Source organism: Typopeltis vanoorti, chromosome 23 (genome assembly GCF_054136105.1).
Source record: "Typopeltis vanoorti isolate ZY-2024b chromosome 23, IOZ_Tvanoo_1.0, whole genome shotgun sequence".
In the NCBI taxonomy this organism is placed as follows: domain Eukaryota; kingdom Metazoa; phylum Arthropoda; class Arachnida; order Uropygi; family Thelyphonidae; genus Typopeltis; species Typopeltis vanoorti.
Genome location: NC_143571.1, coordinates 12,830,342 through 12,849,157, shown reverse-complemented (window position 1 = coordinate 12,849,157; position 18,816 = coordinate 12,830,342). Strand labels below are relative to the sequence as shown.

Genomic DNA, 18,816 nt, shown 5'->3' with positions numbered 1-18,816 from the left:
CAGCTGTTGCAGAATGTGTGGTGGAGATACTCAATGAGCAGTTCATAAAGATCTTTCAATCTTGTGAATGTGACTTCACAGAGAGATTGAGAGCAGTTGATGATGGGGAGGAGAGACTGACTGTAAGTGAGCAAGAGGTGTTTGGGGAGTTGAGTAAACTAGATGTAAATAAGGCTGTGGGATTTGATAATACATCACCGTGTATTCTGAAGGAATGTGCCAAAGAGTTGACACCTGCCTTGACATAGTTTTTTAATACGAGTCTTACACTTGGTCAAGTTCCTAAAGAGTGGAAGGAGAGCAAGATTGTGCCACTTCATAAAGCAGGTGATCGAACTCAAGCATCAAACTATAGGCCTGTCTCTTTGTCAGGTGTTGTGGTTAAGTTGTTAGAGAAGTTTGTGAGAACTAGGATCCAGAATTGGGTTGACAATAATGGTATAATCTTTGATGAACAGCATGGATTTGCTAAAGGGAGGTCATGTTTTAGTAATCTACTTATTACAATAAAGTGACTGCTTCCTTGGACAGAGGAGAAGGATATACAGTAATATACTTGGATTTCACAAAGGCTTTTGATAGAGTACCTCATGATAAGTTGACAGTCAAACTAGAGCAGATGGGGTTGGATATTAGATTAGTGCATTGGATTGGAGACTGGCTATCTGATAGGTATCAACAAGTTGTGTATGGGGGTGCGATATCCAGGAAAAGGAAAGTCACTAGTGGAGTGCCTCAGGGGTCTGTTTTAGGGCCATTACTATTTAACTTGTATATTGATGATATTGGCGAAGATTTGGATGGAGATATTCAGTTGTTTGCAGATGATGCAAAGTTGGGACGAACCATAAAGAGCAGTGAAGATGTTGTGGCCTTGCAAGAAGACTTGAATAAATTGAGCGATTGGGCACACAAATGGGGATGTGAGTTCAATGTTGCAAAATGTAAGGTTTTAAAATTTGGAAAACAAAGATGGGATGCAGAATTTATGCTTGGTGAGACTATACTGTTGGAGGTAGAGGAAATAAAAGATCTGGGGGTGATAGTGGATAAGGATCCAAAATTTAGGGGACACATCGCCAAAATTGTGAAGACAACACAAAGACTTCTGGGAATGATGCAGAGGACACTGACATGTAGAAGTAAGGAGATTCTTGTTCCATTGTATAAGGCTTTGATTAGGCCACACATGGACTATTGTGCCCAGATTTGGTCACCGGGTTTTCAGAAGGATGAAGAGATGTTGGAAAGGGTCCAAAGGCGACTGACTAAGGTAGTTTCTGACCTCTGGAATGTTGAGTTTGAGGAAAGACTGAGAAGATGTAATTTGCAGAGTCTGGTGGAGAGAAGGAAGAGGGGAGATAAGATAGAGACCTACAAGTTGGTAAGGGGTTGTTATAAGATCAATGGTGGAGAAGTTCTACAGAGAATAGTGCGAAATCAGGGGAGAACCAGAGGTCATCCCTGGAAACTGTATAAAGAGGGTGTGAGTAGGGGAGGGGGTGCTTAAGGGTCAAAGCTGTATAACTGAGAGGAGACCTCCACATAGCCTTTAAAGGAATGCGGAGAACCGACCAGGGCTTCTGACCTAATGTCCAATCCTCACCTTCTCGTGGTGCACCCTGTTGGGTATCTACTTTGATACTGAACGAACGAGGATGGGCTGGCAATTTGGGATTTAGCCGACCAAATTGTATTCTTATTGGTTAAACCAAAATAAAAAAATGATGGTACAACATGACAAAATTTCATGCCGGCTGGGGCGTCGCCCGGTTAAACAAGGCCCCCGTTGTTTTCGCCAGGGAACCAGGGCGAACAGCGAAAAGTCAGCTACTGGAACAAATCTGAAAACAAACCCCAACTCAACATCACCAGAGTTAAAGATCGGTACTATCAACGTAAGAAGCCTGAATGGCAAAGAAATGGAGCTAGCTGAAGAGTTAGATAAGTACCAGATCGACATAATAGGGGTGACTGAAACAAAAAAGACCAAAACTGGTGAGATCTTTCTGAGCAATAAATACAAAATGTTATATTCAGGCAATGACAATCAAGGAAAAGAAGGAGTAGCCATAGTATTCAACACAAAATACGAGGCTAATCTTCTGGAATGGCAGGCAGTCTCAAGTAGAGTAATGTGGGCAAATATGAGAATGGGGAACTGGACAATGAGACTTATTTGTGCCTATGGTCCCACAGAAGGTTCTACTAAGGTAGAAGTGGAGGAATTTTTTTGAGGCTTTAGAAAAAGCAACTGACACAATGAAAAAGGAAAAGTTGGTCCTTGTTGGGGATCTAAATAGTAGAGTAGAAAATGATTGTGAGACATACAAAAATATTTTGGGAAAATTTGGAGAAAAGAGCAAAGCTAATAATAATGGCAAATATCTGTTGGATTTCTGCTCAGGACATGGACTGGTTATTACTAACACCATGTTCCAACATAAAAATGTGCACAAATTCACATGGAGAGAAGAGGCTAGGAATAAGAAAAGTCTCATTGACTATGTTATTGTTGATAGTGATGTTTTCTCCCTGGTGCAGGACACCAGAGTGTACAGAGGATTTGAAATTGGAAGTGATCACTATTTAGTCTTGAGCAGGATAAAATTGAATTTCATATTGAAAAGAATAACATGTAAGAAAGTTTTAAAGCGAATAAAAGTTGAACAGCTCTCAGATGTGAACTGTAGACTAAAATACAGAAATATTATTGAAAAGAAAATGAAAGAGTTTGAGAACAGGAATCAAACCTTGGAGATTCAGTGGCAAACTCTGAAGGAAACATTGATTGATTCTGCCAGAGAGGCATGTGGTGAGGTTGTGTGCAAGGATAAAAAAATCAGAACTCCCTGGTGGACACAGGAAGTTAAAGAGGCAGTGAAGGAAAAGAAGAAAGCATATCAAAAGTTCCTGGCAAATAAGTCAGCTTTTACTCTTACAGAATACAGAGACAAATGTAAGAAAGCTAAACAGTGTGTAAAACTAGCTAAACAAAAGTCATGGGAGGACTTTGGCAAGAATATAGAAAATAAATATCAAGAAGGTGGCAAAATATTCTGGAGGTTGTTGAAGAAGCTTAGGAATGGAGGAAAGAGTGCTGTAAAAGGAATTAGAGATGATAAAGGTGAAATGAAAACAGGAGAAAAAGATATCCTTGAAGTATGGAGTAATTACTTTGAAAAACTGCTAAATGAAACAAGCAGTGATGACAGCACAGTAATAAAAAACACTGACCAGGCATGAGTCAGGAATACATATCCATACTTGAAGTAGAAAAAGCCATCAAAGGCTTGAAATGTGGAAAGGCAGCAGGAGTAGATGATATTCGACCAGAAATGCTGAAGTATGGTGGTATAAGAGTCTTACAGTGGCTGCACTGCATAGTTCAGAAAGCCTGAACAGAGGGACGAATTCCCGATGATTGGAGTAGAGCTCTCATAGTACCCATATATAAAAAGGGAAATAAAACTGAATGTGAGAATTACAGAGGTATTTCCCTACTGAGTGTTCCTGGCAAGATCTATGCAAGTATACTTGAGAAACGGTTGAGAAGAATTGTGGAAGAAAAGCTTGGTGAAGAACAAGCTGGATTCAGGCCAAATAGAGGCTGTCAGGATCAGATCTTCACTTTACGACAAATAGTCGAGAAAGCATGGGAATATAACAAAGATCTGTATTTAAGTTTTGTCGATTTGGAAAAGGCATATGACAAGGTGCCAAGAGAGAAGCTATTCAATACGCTGCAGTTATATGGTGTCAATGGGGCATTATATCAAGCAATACTTAGTCTTTATTTGAGTTGTGAGTCAGCAGTTAGAATTGAAGGAAGTACAGGAAGATGGTTTAATGTTAAATCTGGTGTGAGACAAGGATGTACATTATCCCCTCTGTTATTCATTATCTATATGGATCACATTATGAAGGAATGTGGTATTAAACCTGATATCAAAATTGGAGATGTTAATGTCAGCTCTTTGCTTTATGTGGATGATGTTATACTTCTAAATAAATCCGCTACAAGTCTGCAAGATTCTCTGACTAAATTGAATAGCTGTTGTAATAGATATGGTATGAAGGTCAGCAATAAAAAGACAAAGACAATGAAAATAGGCAGAATCATTGAAATGTCAACTGTGTTGTGAATGGAGAACCTGTGGAACAAGTAAAACATTTCAGCTACTTAGGCACAATTTTTACTGAAGATGGTAAACTAAATATAGAAATAGACAACAGAATCAGCAAAGCTGGTATCGTGGGAAGTCAATTGAATAAATTCATATGGAATAAGAAAGAAATTAGTCGGAACACTAAATTAGCTGTATACAAGACTGTGTTCAAACCAATTTTAACTTATGGATCTGAGAGCTGGGTCAGAAGTAAAACACTTGACCAAAGACTAGAGACCGCAGATATGAGAGTCCTGAGAAAGATTAGAGGCGTGAACAGATGGCATCAATGGCAATATCATATTAAAAATGAGGATATTAGGAAAGAACTTGACATTGTCAGCATCCAGGAATGCGTTAGCAGAGCTAATCTCAGATGGTATGGTCACTTAAATAGAATGGGAGAGGAAAGATTAGCAAAACAAGTGTTCTCTGCCAGGTTGGCAGGAAAACGACCCAGAGGAAGACCAAGATATAGGTGGATTAATACGGTACAAAGTGCCTTAGACGATAGAAATATAAGATCTGATAATGTTGGAGTCTTGACAAGTAACAGACTGATTTGGAGGAAAATTGTAGATAGGAAGTTAGTAATGATGTAATTTTTTCATGTAGTACTGTCATATCCTGTACACCCCTTGAGGGTAAATGCAGGAATTTGATGATGATGAGTAGGGGAGTGAGAGGCAGTTTTTTTCGTGCAGAGTTGTGAATGATTGGAATGCCTTGCCCGAGAGTGTGGTGTCTGCAAGGAGTTTGAGTGTGTTTAAGACACGGTATGATGAGATGTGTGTGTGTGTGTGTGTGTGTGTGTGTGTGTGTGTGTGTGTGTGTGTGTGTGTGTGTGTGTGTGTGTGTGTGTGTGTGTGTGTGAGAGATAAAAGGACCTCCCAGATGAGTCTTTGACTCCATGAGGTCTTGGGAAATAATAATAATAATAATCTGCATACAGCATTGTATTGATAAGTTTTTCTGGTTAACTGGATACCTTGTTTTACTGTTTTCAATACTATAATAATCTGATCAAGATACTGTATATATAATAGAGTTGGAGATAAGTTACATCCCTGTCTAACACCATGGTTAATTCATTACAAACTGTAACTGTACTTTTGTATCTTTATTATAAACTTTGTATAGCTTGTATCAAATGTAATGGATAGCCTTGTTTTTTCATTATATTCCATAATTTTTCTCTGCATATTTTATCAAAAGCTTTCTCATAATCTATAAAAGTCAGATGAGTCTCTAAATTAAATTCATCTTTTTTTTTTTTAATAATTTTTTATAAAAAAAATATTCTCTGTACACAATCTTCCATGTCTGAAACCATTTTGTTCAACAGAGAGCAGACTGTCTGCAATATTTTAAAGTATTTTTATTCAGGATTTTGCTATTATTCTTAAATCAGTGCTGATATAGATATAATCTTAGCTTTTGACCAATCTGACTGAACCTCACGTTTCCTCCAACAGTTATTTATTATTAAGAATCTGCAATGTAAATATTCTCAAACATATTTTCAAAGCTCTGGTATTTATGCTATCTAATAGTTGATTTTCTATTATTTGATACCTTTACTGCTCCTTTTAGTTCTAATCTAATTGGTTCTAAATCAGCACTGATTCTTCACTGCTATTTTCTGTTATTAAATTTGGACCATACCATAAATTCTTATGTTCTATCCATTGCTTCTCTTCTATTATGTTGAGCTGTGCTGTATTTCTGTCTTCATTGTTTAAGTTTCCTAATATTTTGTAGGGTATGTCTTCAATTTTATTAGTAATCTACCCCAAGAATCTCTGTGAGCTTTCTATACTATAGTTTTAGCTATTTCTTCTATGTTCTTGGTGTTTCGGAAGGAATGATTTGTATGATATTTTTTTTTATTGCATTTTCAATTAGCAATTAAAGGAATGCAGAGAACAGACAAAGATTTCTGACTTAATGTCCAATTCTCACGTTCTCGTGGTGCACCCTGTTAGGCATCTTCCTGGATTCCGAACGAACAAGAATTGGCTGGCAATTTGGGATTTAGCTGACCTAATTGTATTCTTATTGGCTTAAACCACAATATAAAATGATGGTACAACATGAGAGAATTTCATGCCAACTGGGACATCGCTCGATTAAATAATTGGACATCCCCCATTATTTTCGCCAGGGAACCAGGGCAAACAGCAAAAACTCAGCTACTGAAACAAATTCTAAAACACCAACTCAACATTGCCAGAGTTCAAAATCAGTACTATCAACAACATGCCTGAATGGCAAAGAAATGAAGCTAGCTGAGGAATTGCATAAGTACCAGATCGACATAATAGGGATGACCGAAACAAAAAAGACAAACACTGGTGAGATCTTTCTGAGAAATAAATAAAAAATGTTATATTCAGGCAATGACAATCAAGGAAAAGAAGGAGTAGCTATAGCATTGAACACAAAATAGGAGGCTAATCTTCTTGAATGGCAGGTAATATCAAGTAGAGTGATGTGGGAAAATATCAGAATTGGGGAACTGGACAATGGGACTTATTTGTTCCTATGATCCCACAGAAGGTTCTACTAAGGTAGAAGTGGAGGAATTTTTTTAGGCTTAGAGAAAGCAACTGACGCAATGAAAAATGAAAGGTTGGTCCTTGTTGAGGATCCAAATAGCAGAGTAAGAAATGATTCTCAAACATACAAAAAATATTTTGAGAAAATTTGAAGAAAAGAGCAAAGCTAATAATAATAGCAAATATTTGTTGGATTTCTGCTCAGGATGTAGACTGGTTATTACTAACACCATGTTCCAACATAAAAATATACACAAATTCACATGGAGAGAAGACACAAGGAATAAGAATTGTCTCATTGGCTATGTTATAAAAGTGTACAGAGGAATTGAAACAGGAAGTGATCACCATATAGTCTTGAGAAGGATAAAATTGAATTTCATATTGGAAAAAAGAGCATGTAAGAAAGTTTTAAAGCAAATTAAAATTGAGCAGCTCTCAGATGTAAACTATACACTAATATACACAAACATTATTCAAGAAAAAATGGAAGAGTTTGAGAACAGGAACCAAACCTTGGAGATTCAGTGGCAAATCCTGAAGAAAATATTAATTCAGCCAGAGAGGCATGTTGTGAGGTTATCTGCAAGGATAGAAAAATCAGAACCCATGGTGTACACATGAAGTTAAAGAGGGAGTGAAGGTAAAGAAGAAGGCATATCAACAGTTCGTGGCAAATAAGTCAGCTTGTGCTCTTAGCAAATACAGAGACAAATGTAAGAAAGCTAAACAGTGTGTAAAACAAGCTAAACAAAAGTCATGGGAAGACTTCGGTAAGAACACAGAAAATAAAGATCAAAAGGTGGCAAGATATTCTGGAGGTTGTCAAAAAAACTCAGAAATGGAGGGAAAGAGTGCTGTAAAAGGAATTTGCAATGATAAAGGTGACATGAAAACTGGAAAATAGGATATTCTTGATGTATGGAGTAATTACTTTGAAAAATTGCTTGATGAAACAATCAGTGACAGCACAGCGGTAAAAAAAACACTCAACAGGCATGCAAACAGGAATATATATCCATACTTGAAGTAGAAAAAGCCATCAAAAGCCTGATATGTGGAAAGGCAGCTGGAGTAGATGATATTCAACCAGAAATGCTCAAGTATGGAGGTATAAAAGTCTTACAGTGGCTGCACTGCATAGTTCAAAAGGCTTGAACAGTGGAACAAATTCCAGATGATTGGAATAGAGATCTCATAATACCCATATATATATATAAAAGGAAATAAAGCTTAATGTGAGAATTATAGAGATTTCCCTACTGAGTGTTCCTGGTAAAATTTATGCAAGTATACTTGAGAAACAGTTGAGAAGGATTGTAAAAGGGAAGCTTGGTGAAGAATAAGCTGGATTCAGGCCAAATCGAGGCTGTCTGGATCAGATTTTCACTTTAAGACAAATAAAATCTATAAAATCTGCAATATTAATAATCCCATGAGAAATCATGGGAATATAACAAAGATCTATATTTAAGTTTTGACAAGGTGCCAAGGGAGAAGCTCTTCAAAACACTACAGCTGTATGGTGTCGATGGGGCATTATATATGAAGCAATAATTAGTTTTTATTTGAGTTGTAAGTCAGCAGTTAGAATTGAAGGAAGTACAGGAAGATGGTTTAAGGGTGTCAGATAAGGATGTACATTATGAAGCTCTTTTCTTCATGCGGATGATGTTATTCTTCTAAATAAATCTGCAAGATTCTCTGATTAAATTGAATAACTGTTGTAATAGATATGGAATGAAGGTCAGCAATAACAAGACAAAGACAATGAAAATAATCAACTGCATTCTGAATGGAGAACCTGTAGAACAAGTAAAATATTTCAGCTACTTATGCACGATTTTTAGTGAAGACGGTAAATTGAACATGAAACAGACAACAGAATCAACAAAGCTGGTATGGTAGGAAGTCAACTGAATAAATTTATATGGAATAAGAGAGAAATCAGTCAAAACACTAAATTAGATGTATACAAGACAATGTTCAAGCCAATTTAACTTATGGATCTGAGAGCTGGGTTAGAAATAAAACATTTGATCAAAGACTAGAGACCGCAGATATGAGAGTCCTGAGAAAGATTATGGATGTGAACAGATGGCAGCAATGGCAATATCATATTAAAAACTAGGATATTAGGAAAGAACTTGACATTGTTAGCAGAGCTATTCTCAGGTGGTATATTCACTTAAACAGAATAGGAGAAGAAAGGTTAGCAAAACAAATGTTCCCTGCCAGGTTAGCAAGAAAAAGACCCATAGGAAGACCAAGATATATGGATTGATAAAGTAAAAAGTGCCTTAGACGACAGAAATATAAGATCTGATAATGTTGGAGTTGGAATTTTCTTCCAAATCAATCTTTACAGGTGAAAGATTGATTTGGAAGAAAATTGTAGGTAGGAAGTTAGTGGTGATGTAAGTTTTTCATGTAGTACTATCATATCCTGTACACACCTTGAGGGTAACATGTCAGGAATTTGTTGATGATTCTTCTATATCTTCAGTGATTTTGGTTTCTTTTAGGTAATCTGTTAACTGTGATTGATATAGAATTCTAATGCTTTCTTCTTGTGCCAGATGTACTTTGTATACTTGTTCTATTTTTTTTCCCTTTTTTTTTTTTAGCATTTCTAAACTACTAAATAATGATTTGAAAAAATTTCATTTTCTCTATAAACATATACACATGGAGCTAGTTTCTGATTAGCAATGATATAATCAATTATAGATCTTGTTCCTCTGCCATTTCAAGTATATTTATTTATCTTCTTTTTTTTCTTTTTTCTTTTAAAATACAGTTAATTATCTTAAAATTATGAAAATAAGGAAGTCTAATAGTTCTTGATCATTGTTATTCATGCAAATTTCTCCATATTTTCCTAAGACATTTAGGATTGGTTTATTTCTAACTTCAGCATTAAAATCTCCTGCTATTAATATATAGTGATTTTTTATTACATTTATTTAACTGTTTTTGTAGTTCCTCATGAAATTATTCAGAATCCTTTTTTCCACCTTGTTCAAGGATATATACTCCTATGATATTTAAGTACCTTCTATTTGTTTTTAATTTATCGTAATTTGATCATTTACAAAATTGTACTTTCATATTCTATTTTTCCATTTATTATTGATTAAAATGGCTACTCCACTAGAAGCTTTGATATATTGGTCAACTCCACTACATAACATAATAAAACCATCTTTTGTTTCTGTTATGACTATATTAATATTTTTAGTTTTTTAGTTATTTTACTAATTTTAATGCTTTTGTCATTATGCTTTGTACAATCCATATGATTACTTTTAAAATGTTCAAGATTCTTAATCATTTACCTTTATCCTTTCTTAGTCATTTTGCATTGTTTCTTTGCAATGAATTTTCAGTTGAAGTGCGAGTAGTAAGTTACAGAAATTTTTTTACTTGGTAACCAGCTGTGCACACAACCCCCAATCTGGAGGACCATGGTTTTTCTCTTAGTCTGGTGCCTACCTCTGAATCTGTCCAGCTAGAGAGGCCCTACCAGTAGATTAGCCATTGCTGGTATATAAGTCTTGATGTTATTGATGTGCACAAGCCTCCTTACTGAGTTTCTGATATTGCAAATTAATAAAAACTCCCTTTGATTTATACTAGCTCAAAACTGGACAATGTCCTCTCATACTGCATATTTTATTCTTCCTTATCATGCTTATTACTTTTCTAGCTTGCATTTTATACTCTTCAGGCATCTGATCATTTCCTATACTAGCATCTTTATTTTCCTTAACTTTTCCTATGTTGATTTCATGCAAATGTGCCCTAACCAGTTTCCACGATCTATTCAACCTCTTATCCAGGAGTCCATACTATGGTATTAATGTTAATTGACTATGGAGAGGCAGAAACATTGAAAAAAAAAAAAAAAAAAGGCAGAAACATTGAAAATATCAACTGCATTGTGACTTATAGAACAAGTAAAACATTTCAGCTACTTAATCACGATTTTTAGTAAAGATGGTAAGTTAAATATAAAAATAGACAACAGAATCAACGAAGCTGGTATGGTAGAAAGTCAACCGAATAAACTTATATGGAATAAGAAAGAAATTAGCCAAAACACTAAATTAGCTATATACAAGACAGTGCTTAAACCAATTTTAACTTATGGATCTGAGAGCTTGGTTAGAAGTAAAACACTTGACCAAAGACTGGAGACCGCAGATATGAGAGTCCTGAGAAAGATTAGAGGCATGAACAGATGGCATCAATGGCAATATCATATTAAAAACGAGGATATTAGGAAAGAACTTGATATGTCAGCATCCAGGAATGTGTTAGCAGAGCTAATCTCAGTTGGTATGGTCACTTAAGCAGAATGGGAGAGGAAGGATTAGCAAAACAAGTGTTCTCTCAGGAAAACGACCCAGAGGAAGATCAAGATATAGGTGGATTGATACAGTAAAAATTGTAGATAGGAAGTTAGTAATGATGTAAATTTTTCATGTAGTAGTAGTGTATCCTATACTCCCCTTGAGGGTATATATCAGGAATTTGATGATGACTATGGAGAGGCAAGAAACGCTGTTGCGACCATGTTATGGCATGGAATCTAAAAGCTCTCTGTATGAGCAAATACCTAAGAGTATCTTCCCTCAATTAATGTTCCTCTGCTCTTTTTTTCTTCACCTCTGTAATATCAGCATGAAAGTAAACTTGAAATTGTAGTGTTATTGGAGTTAAATAACAAACCTCTTAAAAAAAAATTTCTTTTACATTTACTTGATTAACATTGGTGGTATAAACACCACATAAATGTCACACATCATCACCTACAAAAATCCAAACCTGATCTGCTTTTAGATTAAATCCCAAATCTATCACAAAAATAATCACTGTCTGCCTTCTGACAAAACTACATCCTATATGATTATTTCTGCCTCAAGTATATAATACTTGTACCATTTTTGTGATCTTATATTCCTTGCAAGAGAATGCCTAATCTCGAATCTTCTTTGTTAACCTTCTGTGGATTAAGATTTCCCTGCTTCATTCATCTGCAGTTTCTATTATTCTGACCTCTAACTTCTTATCAGTGAAGCTTCATTCCATAAAATCCAGCCCATGGCAAGACTAATGCCCACAATTCTAACTGGTTCTCTTTTTTGAATTCACAGCTCATATTAGTTTGGCACTACAACACTAAGTTGTTCTAGTGCATTGAAAGGAGAGGAAAGTCATCTCAGTGACTCCCCTTTTCCATTCTTCACATCCAGAAAATTGTTGTGATCTTGTCACAGAATTTATCCAGGTCAGAACTAAGATTTTTAATCCTCACTCTGTTCAAAATTTCCATCTTGTATCCAAGCCATGGTTTTCCAAAAAGTGTGCCAAGTCAGTCAAAGAAAAGAAAACAGCTCATTATAAGTTACTAGAGACAAAAACTCCAGCTTCATTTATAGCCTATGAATCAACTCTCAATACTTGCAAAACTACAATTAAAAAGATTAAATCTAACTTCGATAAGGCTAAATGTTGGAAGCTTGCCACTGTGCTTGTGACAGTTCTGCCTTCTACTCCCTCACAAAAGCTGTTGCATAGCTTTTGTTTATCTATGCTGCTGCCTCTTCCTAATGACTGCACTGCAACATCACCTAAAAAGATAAGGCCAACCTACTGACATCATACTTCTATCCAACTCCTACATAGATAAAGGCAAATCACCTTCTTTACCTGGAACATCGAATCTGTAGCCTCCTTCTGCCAGTAAGAAAGACATCAGAAGAATCTTGAACAACCCAAAAAAGGCTTCTGGTCCACAGATTTTGTAGTTTTAAAGCAGTTTGAAAAATTGATCTATACAATATTATATTCAGCTGATCATGAAAGCAAGTCCATATACACCACCAATTAAAACACACAGTAATAAGTGTCTACCATCCAACTAACAACGTATTGCTCTTACTACAATATTACCAAAAGTAACGAAGAAGGCCATCAATAGCCCATTTCTTCAACATCTGGAGAACAATCAGCTATAATGGAGAACAATAGAGATTTTGCCAGTCAAGATTCAAGCAGATATCCTCACCTACATCACCCACCTCTAGACACATGCCATGGAAACATTTGGAGAAACCTGAGTTGTTACATTTAACATTTTCAAGGCACTTGATAGCATTTGACATCAAAAACTTTGCTGCAAATTAACATACATAAATGATCTACTCTCACTGACCTCAAATCCTGTTCACAGTTGTTGCTGATGATAGCACTTTCCACTCATCCTACTCATGTAACAAAACTTTGTAGTGCTTAAACATCTCGGTCATCTAAGATAAGTGTCCTACATAATGATCTCCACACTATTTGTAATGGAGTGACAATAACCTCCCAAAACATAATTTTGCTTATTTTCTTACAAAAAAATACTTCAGTTCTTTTCGATTTACCTTTGACAGCGTAACAATCAAGACAGATTTCTCTCTTCTCTTACTCCTAGTCTGGCCTGCAATAATCATGTTGCTGCTATAGTATTCTCAGTTTCCAGAAAACTTTTATCCTTTTTTCACTCAATACATTGTGTCCAATTGCTCGCTCACTCCGTACAAATCTCAAATCTACCCAACCTTGAAATACTGGTCTTGCTTTTAGGATGACCTCTAAAAATTCATTATGCAGTTCAGAAGAGTGTGATTTGGTTGAGTGATGACCCCTCTCTCAAAAGGTTCTTTTCAGACCCTGCTCCTACGTAGATGAAGATATTCATCTATTCTTTATGAAGATATTCATTCTTCTGCAGATATTTCTATAGCCACTGCTCAATAGAACTAGCATCCGTTATGCTCCCTCCCCCATTTCTGCTAAACCTACATGAAAACAGCTGCCCAATATCTGCTTATAGTTGAACTGCAGACTCATTGAACCTACTGCTCCAGTCTTTTATTCCATCTATCCCAGTTCTGTGTAACAGCTTTCCCCATGAAGTATTCGCCGAACAAATAGACCAAACTAGTAAGACACTGACAACAAAAATTATAATGATCAAAAACAAAGAGGGACAACTAATTGAAAGTAAAACAAAAAAAAATGGCCAGATGGGGAGAATACTTCAAAGATTTATATAATAAAAACAGCTCCCAGGATATTATGATTCCAGCTACTGAAATGGAAGAGGAAACAAATATCTATTGGAAGAGGAAACAAAGAAATAATAGCACACAGCATAGAAAAACCCAAAACTAGGAAAGCACCTTGCATTGATCAAATACATGCAGAATTCTTAAAAGCAGGAAAGGAACAACTTTTGGAACCATTAAAAACATTATTTGAAAGGATCTACAAAAATGAAGCAGTGCCTACTGATTGGACCAAATCAGTCACAACTCCTATATACAAAAAAAGGAGATAAAACAGAATGTAATAATTTCAGAGGCATTAACCTCCTCAGTATTCCAAGTAAGGTTTTTATGAAAGTACTCCAAAAACAAATTAAGCCATATATAGAACTGGCACTAGGAGAAGAACAAGCCGATTTCAGACCAGGGCGAAGCACAATTGATCAACTATTCACCTTAAGACAGCTAATAGAAAATACACTAGAGTACAACCAAAGTTGCTACATAAATTTCAGACTTTCGTCAGGCATTTGATTCAATCCGTAGAAGAGAACTATGGAAAACTATGGAAGAATTTGGAATTCCCAACAAAACCATAAGAAAAATAAAGATTCTGTATGAGAAATCTGAAAGTGCAGTACGACTGGAGGACAACTTAACCAACTGGTTCCACACACAGAGAGCGGAGTAAAACAGATGCAATCTGTCACCAGACCTGTTCAATCTTACACTGGAAGAAGCAACCAATAAGGCCTTAAACAATGAAGACTCTGGAATCAAAATATATGGAAAAAATTTTCAGATGACATTGCATTACTTACAAGCACAGAAGAAAATCTACAGCAAATTTCTGATAAAATAAAGGAGTGTATAAAAACTGGATTAAACATAAATATAGACAAAACAAAAATTAAGCAAACAGGAAAAAGAAGCATCAATTTGAAAAGTGAAATTGATAGTAAGAATCTAGAGCAGGTAAAGTTATTGAGTACAATGGTGAAATTATAAAAAATATAAACAGATGAATCAGTCAAGCATCCCAAACTTTTGGACGACTTAATAAAATATGGAAGTCATGAGACATCAAACAAGTAAAAAAAGTAAGAATCTATGAAACAATGGTCCTCCCAATACTCCTCTATGGAAGTGAATGCTGGAATCTCAAAAAGGCTGAAGAGAAAAAATTATTAGTTACTGAAATGGGTTGGCTAGGAAGATTACTTGGAGTATCTCTGCTGAATCGACTAAGAAACGAAGAAATAAGGAAACGACTAAAACTTGTTTTAGTTGTTTCCTTATATATAATAACCAACCAACCAATTTTGTCTATTATTGTTATATAATAACAATAATAGACAAAATCCAAGAAAGAAGACTGCGATGGTTTGGCCATGTGACCAGAATGGGAACAGAAAGACTACCATCTAAAGCCCTGAATACAACGATGGAAGGTAAAAGATCCAAAGGATGGCCCAGAATTAGATGGATAGACAAAATAAAGAGGACCTGAAAACCAAATCACAACAAGCGACACCAAACTAGACAGAAGGATAGAATTGTTAGGACTCTCCCAGGTTCATGGAAAGAGTTCATTCGACCTCATCATCATCCACATAGATGAAAGAAGAAGAAGAAGAAAGAAGACCCAGTTGTGACCAATAACATTTAAGTTTTGTAAGATATATCTTATTTTTAAAGTCACTGATAAGTTTTTATTTATTTATTTTTATATATATATATATATATATATATATATATATATATATATATATTGTATTTGACAGTTTTGTACAATTTGCACAAAACTGGCACATTGAATATAGAAAATTATATTCAATGCTACCAAGATAGTTCAGTCTTATTTTGTGCAAGAAATATGGTACCTCACTTTTATTCACCTTGTTAATACTCAGATCTCCAAACAAAACTGTATTAATTGCTCTTCATATGCTAAACTTACACCTTTACTTTCCTAGCATAAACATATCACATCAATCAATAGCCTTCTCCACTTCCAAAACGCAACCATTTCTGTTCAAGACATTTCTTCTCTCTACACAAATCCTCCCTATCTTAAAATATTATTCTCACATTTTGGGTGGTGGAGCAAAAATCTCCTTAAGATTATGCTATCCAGAAGAGGGGAGTCTGGTAATTGATGCACCTCTCACAGACTCACTCCAATAATTTTCTCACAAATGCTATGGTTCTGTCTTATTCCATAATTATGCTTTAATTACCATTAAGCCTGTGAACACACATGCAGCTGCAAATCAGCAAGTTATTATTTAGACGAACAGGATTGAAGATGATTCCTCTGGATTCTTAATAAGCCACCCAAAACCTTGTCATCATCAAATCAAATACTCTGGTATATATAAAATATTGTGTGATTGTTATATTCCTTATTTTGGGGAGACGGACAAATCTGTCGAATTGCGTATGGAAGAACACATGAGGGACATTACTTACAAGAGACAGCGAGCCAGTGCATTATCAGGTCATATCCTTTTCTCGGCTAATCCTAATGATGAAAACCAAAGTCACAAAGTCTGCTGGGAAAAATCTACTAACATCTTCCGTTGCAATGATGAACTAGAGAGAAAAATCGTGGAATCAAGAGAAATCGTCTTCAATCCCATTCATCTAAATAATAACCTTGGGCTACAACCTCCCAGATAGTCATTCAGCTTTAATCATGTACTGGCGTTCACGTGATGCTGCAAGCACACACTCTCCCAACAATGCAACAAACGAAAGAACATCTTTAAATACAACTACAACGTTTTCATGCTAATTATGTATAGAGACTCTCTATGTTGTTCATAGTTTTTTTTAACTTTCAGTGTTTAGTGTTTTTTCTTTCTTTTATGTCACCTGATGAAGGCTGTTACAAGCCGAAAGTAGTCGGGTTTTTATATTAAAACCTTTTTACTTAAATCTCGGTTCTAGTCATTCAATTCTTTATAAAAAAAAAAAAAAATATATATATATATATATATATATATGTGTGTGTGTGGAAGCGAGGTGAACAATATTAACCACTTGCAAAATATTTAACTTCTAATTCATTTAATAATTTCTTACATTCATCGATACTTACCAAAATCAAACAGCTGCTTTATGGAAAGCGGCGATGGATTAAATTGGGAATAGTGATCCAGTAACTTTGCTATATCTCTGGTTACTGTGTAAACAGCTTTCATTTTACCCATTTTATCAACTATAACCTAACTCACTAGAAAACAAATCGTTCTACGAACTACTTCAGTTTTTAGCAATCTCCGACTAGAACTTGTTGTGTATTCGTCACAAATACGTCATAAGTCTTCCATACGTAATTATACTACAGCGCCACCTATATAGGCTTTTAAGTATTTGTTAAGGCTCTAAATAGAGCCTTAGTATTTGTTATCTGACAAATGTGTTATAAGAACTTGAAAAGAGAGTATAATGGAAACTTTCTGTAGGAAAGTGCAGCTGCCAGAATTGTACAATAGATGGGGAAGGGTAGGAAGGGAATTCACTTTCTTTCTTTTTTTTTAATTTAAGCAAACAGACAATTAAGTCAAGTTTGCGCCTGCACGTAGTGCAAGTCTTAGGCAACTCGTGGTAAAGGTGGGGTAAGATCCGATCACTTTCCTTAATATTTTCCCCTAATGCAAAGCACATCCCCTTGCGGAGATGTATGATGCTATGCATTAAAGGCAAGTGCCAGAGAGAGAGAGAGAGAGAGAGGGGGGGGGTTACAACTAAAGACGTGACGTTACCAGAGCATTAATGTTACATTTATTTAAAAATTATCCAAGGCATATTAAGTACAATGACAATGTAATGCAATTAAAGTACTGTACATAGCAGAAGAATTTTAAAAAGAATCATCATATGAAGGCGAAAATTTTTCAGTCTCAAATTTTAAATAAATATGATAAATTACGTGCCTATTCCGAAATAATTAAAGTTACAAATTCCTAAAAATTTACTCCGCAGACAATGCCGTAGTGGAATAAATCGAGTCCCTCCAGATAAAGGCATAGGGTTGAGAGAAATAAGATTTTTTATGTCGTTAACTGAAATGAATTATTTATATGCAGGTCCGTTGTTAAGATATATGTCGCGCCTAAGCATTACTCGACAGCTCCTAAATTCAAGAAGAAGAAGAAAAAGGGTGATTCTATGGTTGGATATAATTTTTTTAGACAAGCGGTGCTTTTATGGTTGAGTACAATTTTGTCAGGTTTTGGCGCCCTTCCAACGTGCAATGTCTTAGTTGTTTAGTAGTTTATGACGCCTTGTTTATTTGTGATGTCTTTGGTGGGAGATGATTTTCATAAACGGTTTAAGACCACTGCACTGCGTATTGGAGATACGAAGTGACTTGAGGAAAAAAAAAGTCCATATCTGGATTCTACACCACGATTTGCCAGTTTACGTAAAAAATAAAAATAAATAAATAATAGGAAAAAAAATATTAAAAAAAAACACCTTTAACTCACCCACGGTATTCATGCGCTATAGGTTAGCAACTTTTAGCGGATGGGAGGTACATAAAAAAAATCACAAAATCAATAAGGAAGTTTTTTATTTATGTTTAGAAATATCTAAGGTCACTGTCCCGTTTATTGAAGACATGAAGCGGCTTGTAAAGTTCCATGCCTGGCTTCTAGCGCAGAGTTTCCAGATTATGTGAAAAATAAATTAAAATATTTTTAAAATAAAAATAAATAATAATAAAAAAAAAATGTTTCAGGTCTTGAAATGACTATCGGAAAAAGTTTCAGTTCTGGTTTCCAGATTATGTAAAAATAAAAATAAATAAATAATATGAAAAATAAAATATAAATAAATAAATAAAAAATATTACCTACCCCACGGTATTGAAGCACTATTGGTTAATAATCTTTCGTGAGTGGAAGCTACATAAAAGTTACAAAATCAATAGACATTTTCATTTACATTTAGAAATATTAAATCACTTAGAAATGAGTT

At 35.2% G+C, this 18,816-nt stretch overlaps 1 protein-coding gene across 1 annotated transcript in view; it reads right to left on the bottom strand.

Moving 5' to 3' along the window:
• Nucleotides 1-17,081, bottom strand: part of LOC150093629 (pyruvate dehydrogenase (acetyl-transferring) kinase isozyme 3, mitochondrial-like) — a 149,807-nt gene extending 132,726 nt beyond the window's left edge. The window contains exon 1 of the mRNA XM_090412654.1: nucleotides 16,931-17,081. Within this exon, the coding sequence (XP_090268780.1) occupies nucleotides 16,931-17,042 (112 nt within the window). The 5' untranslated portion in view covers nucleotides 17,043-17,081. The remainder of the gene's footprint in view (nucleotides 1-16,930) is intronic.
• Between the last annotated feature and the right edge of the window lie 1,735 nt (nucleotides 17,082-18,816).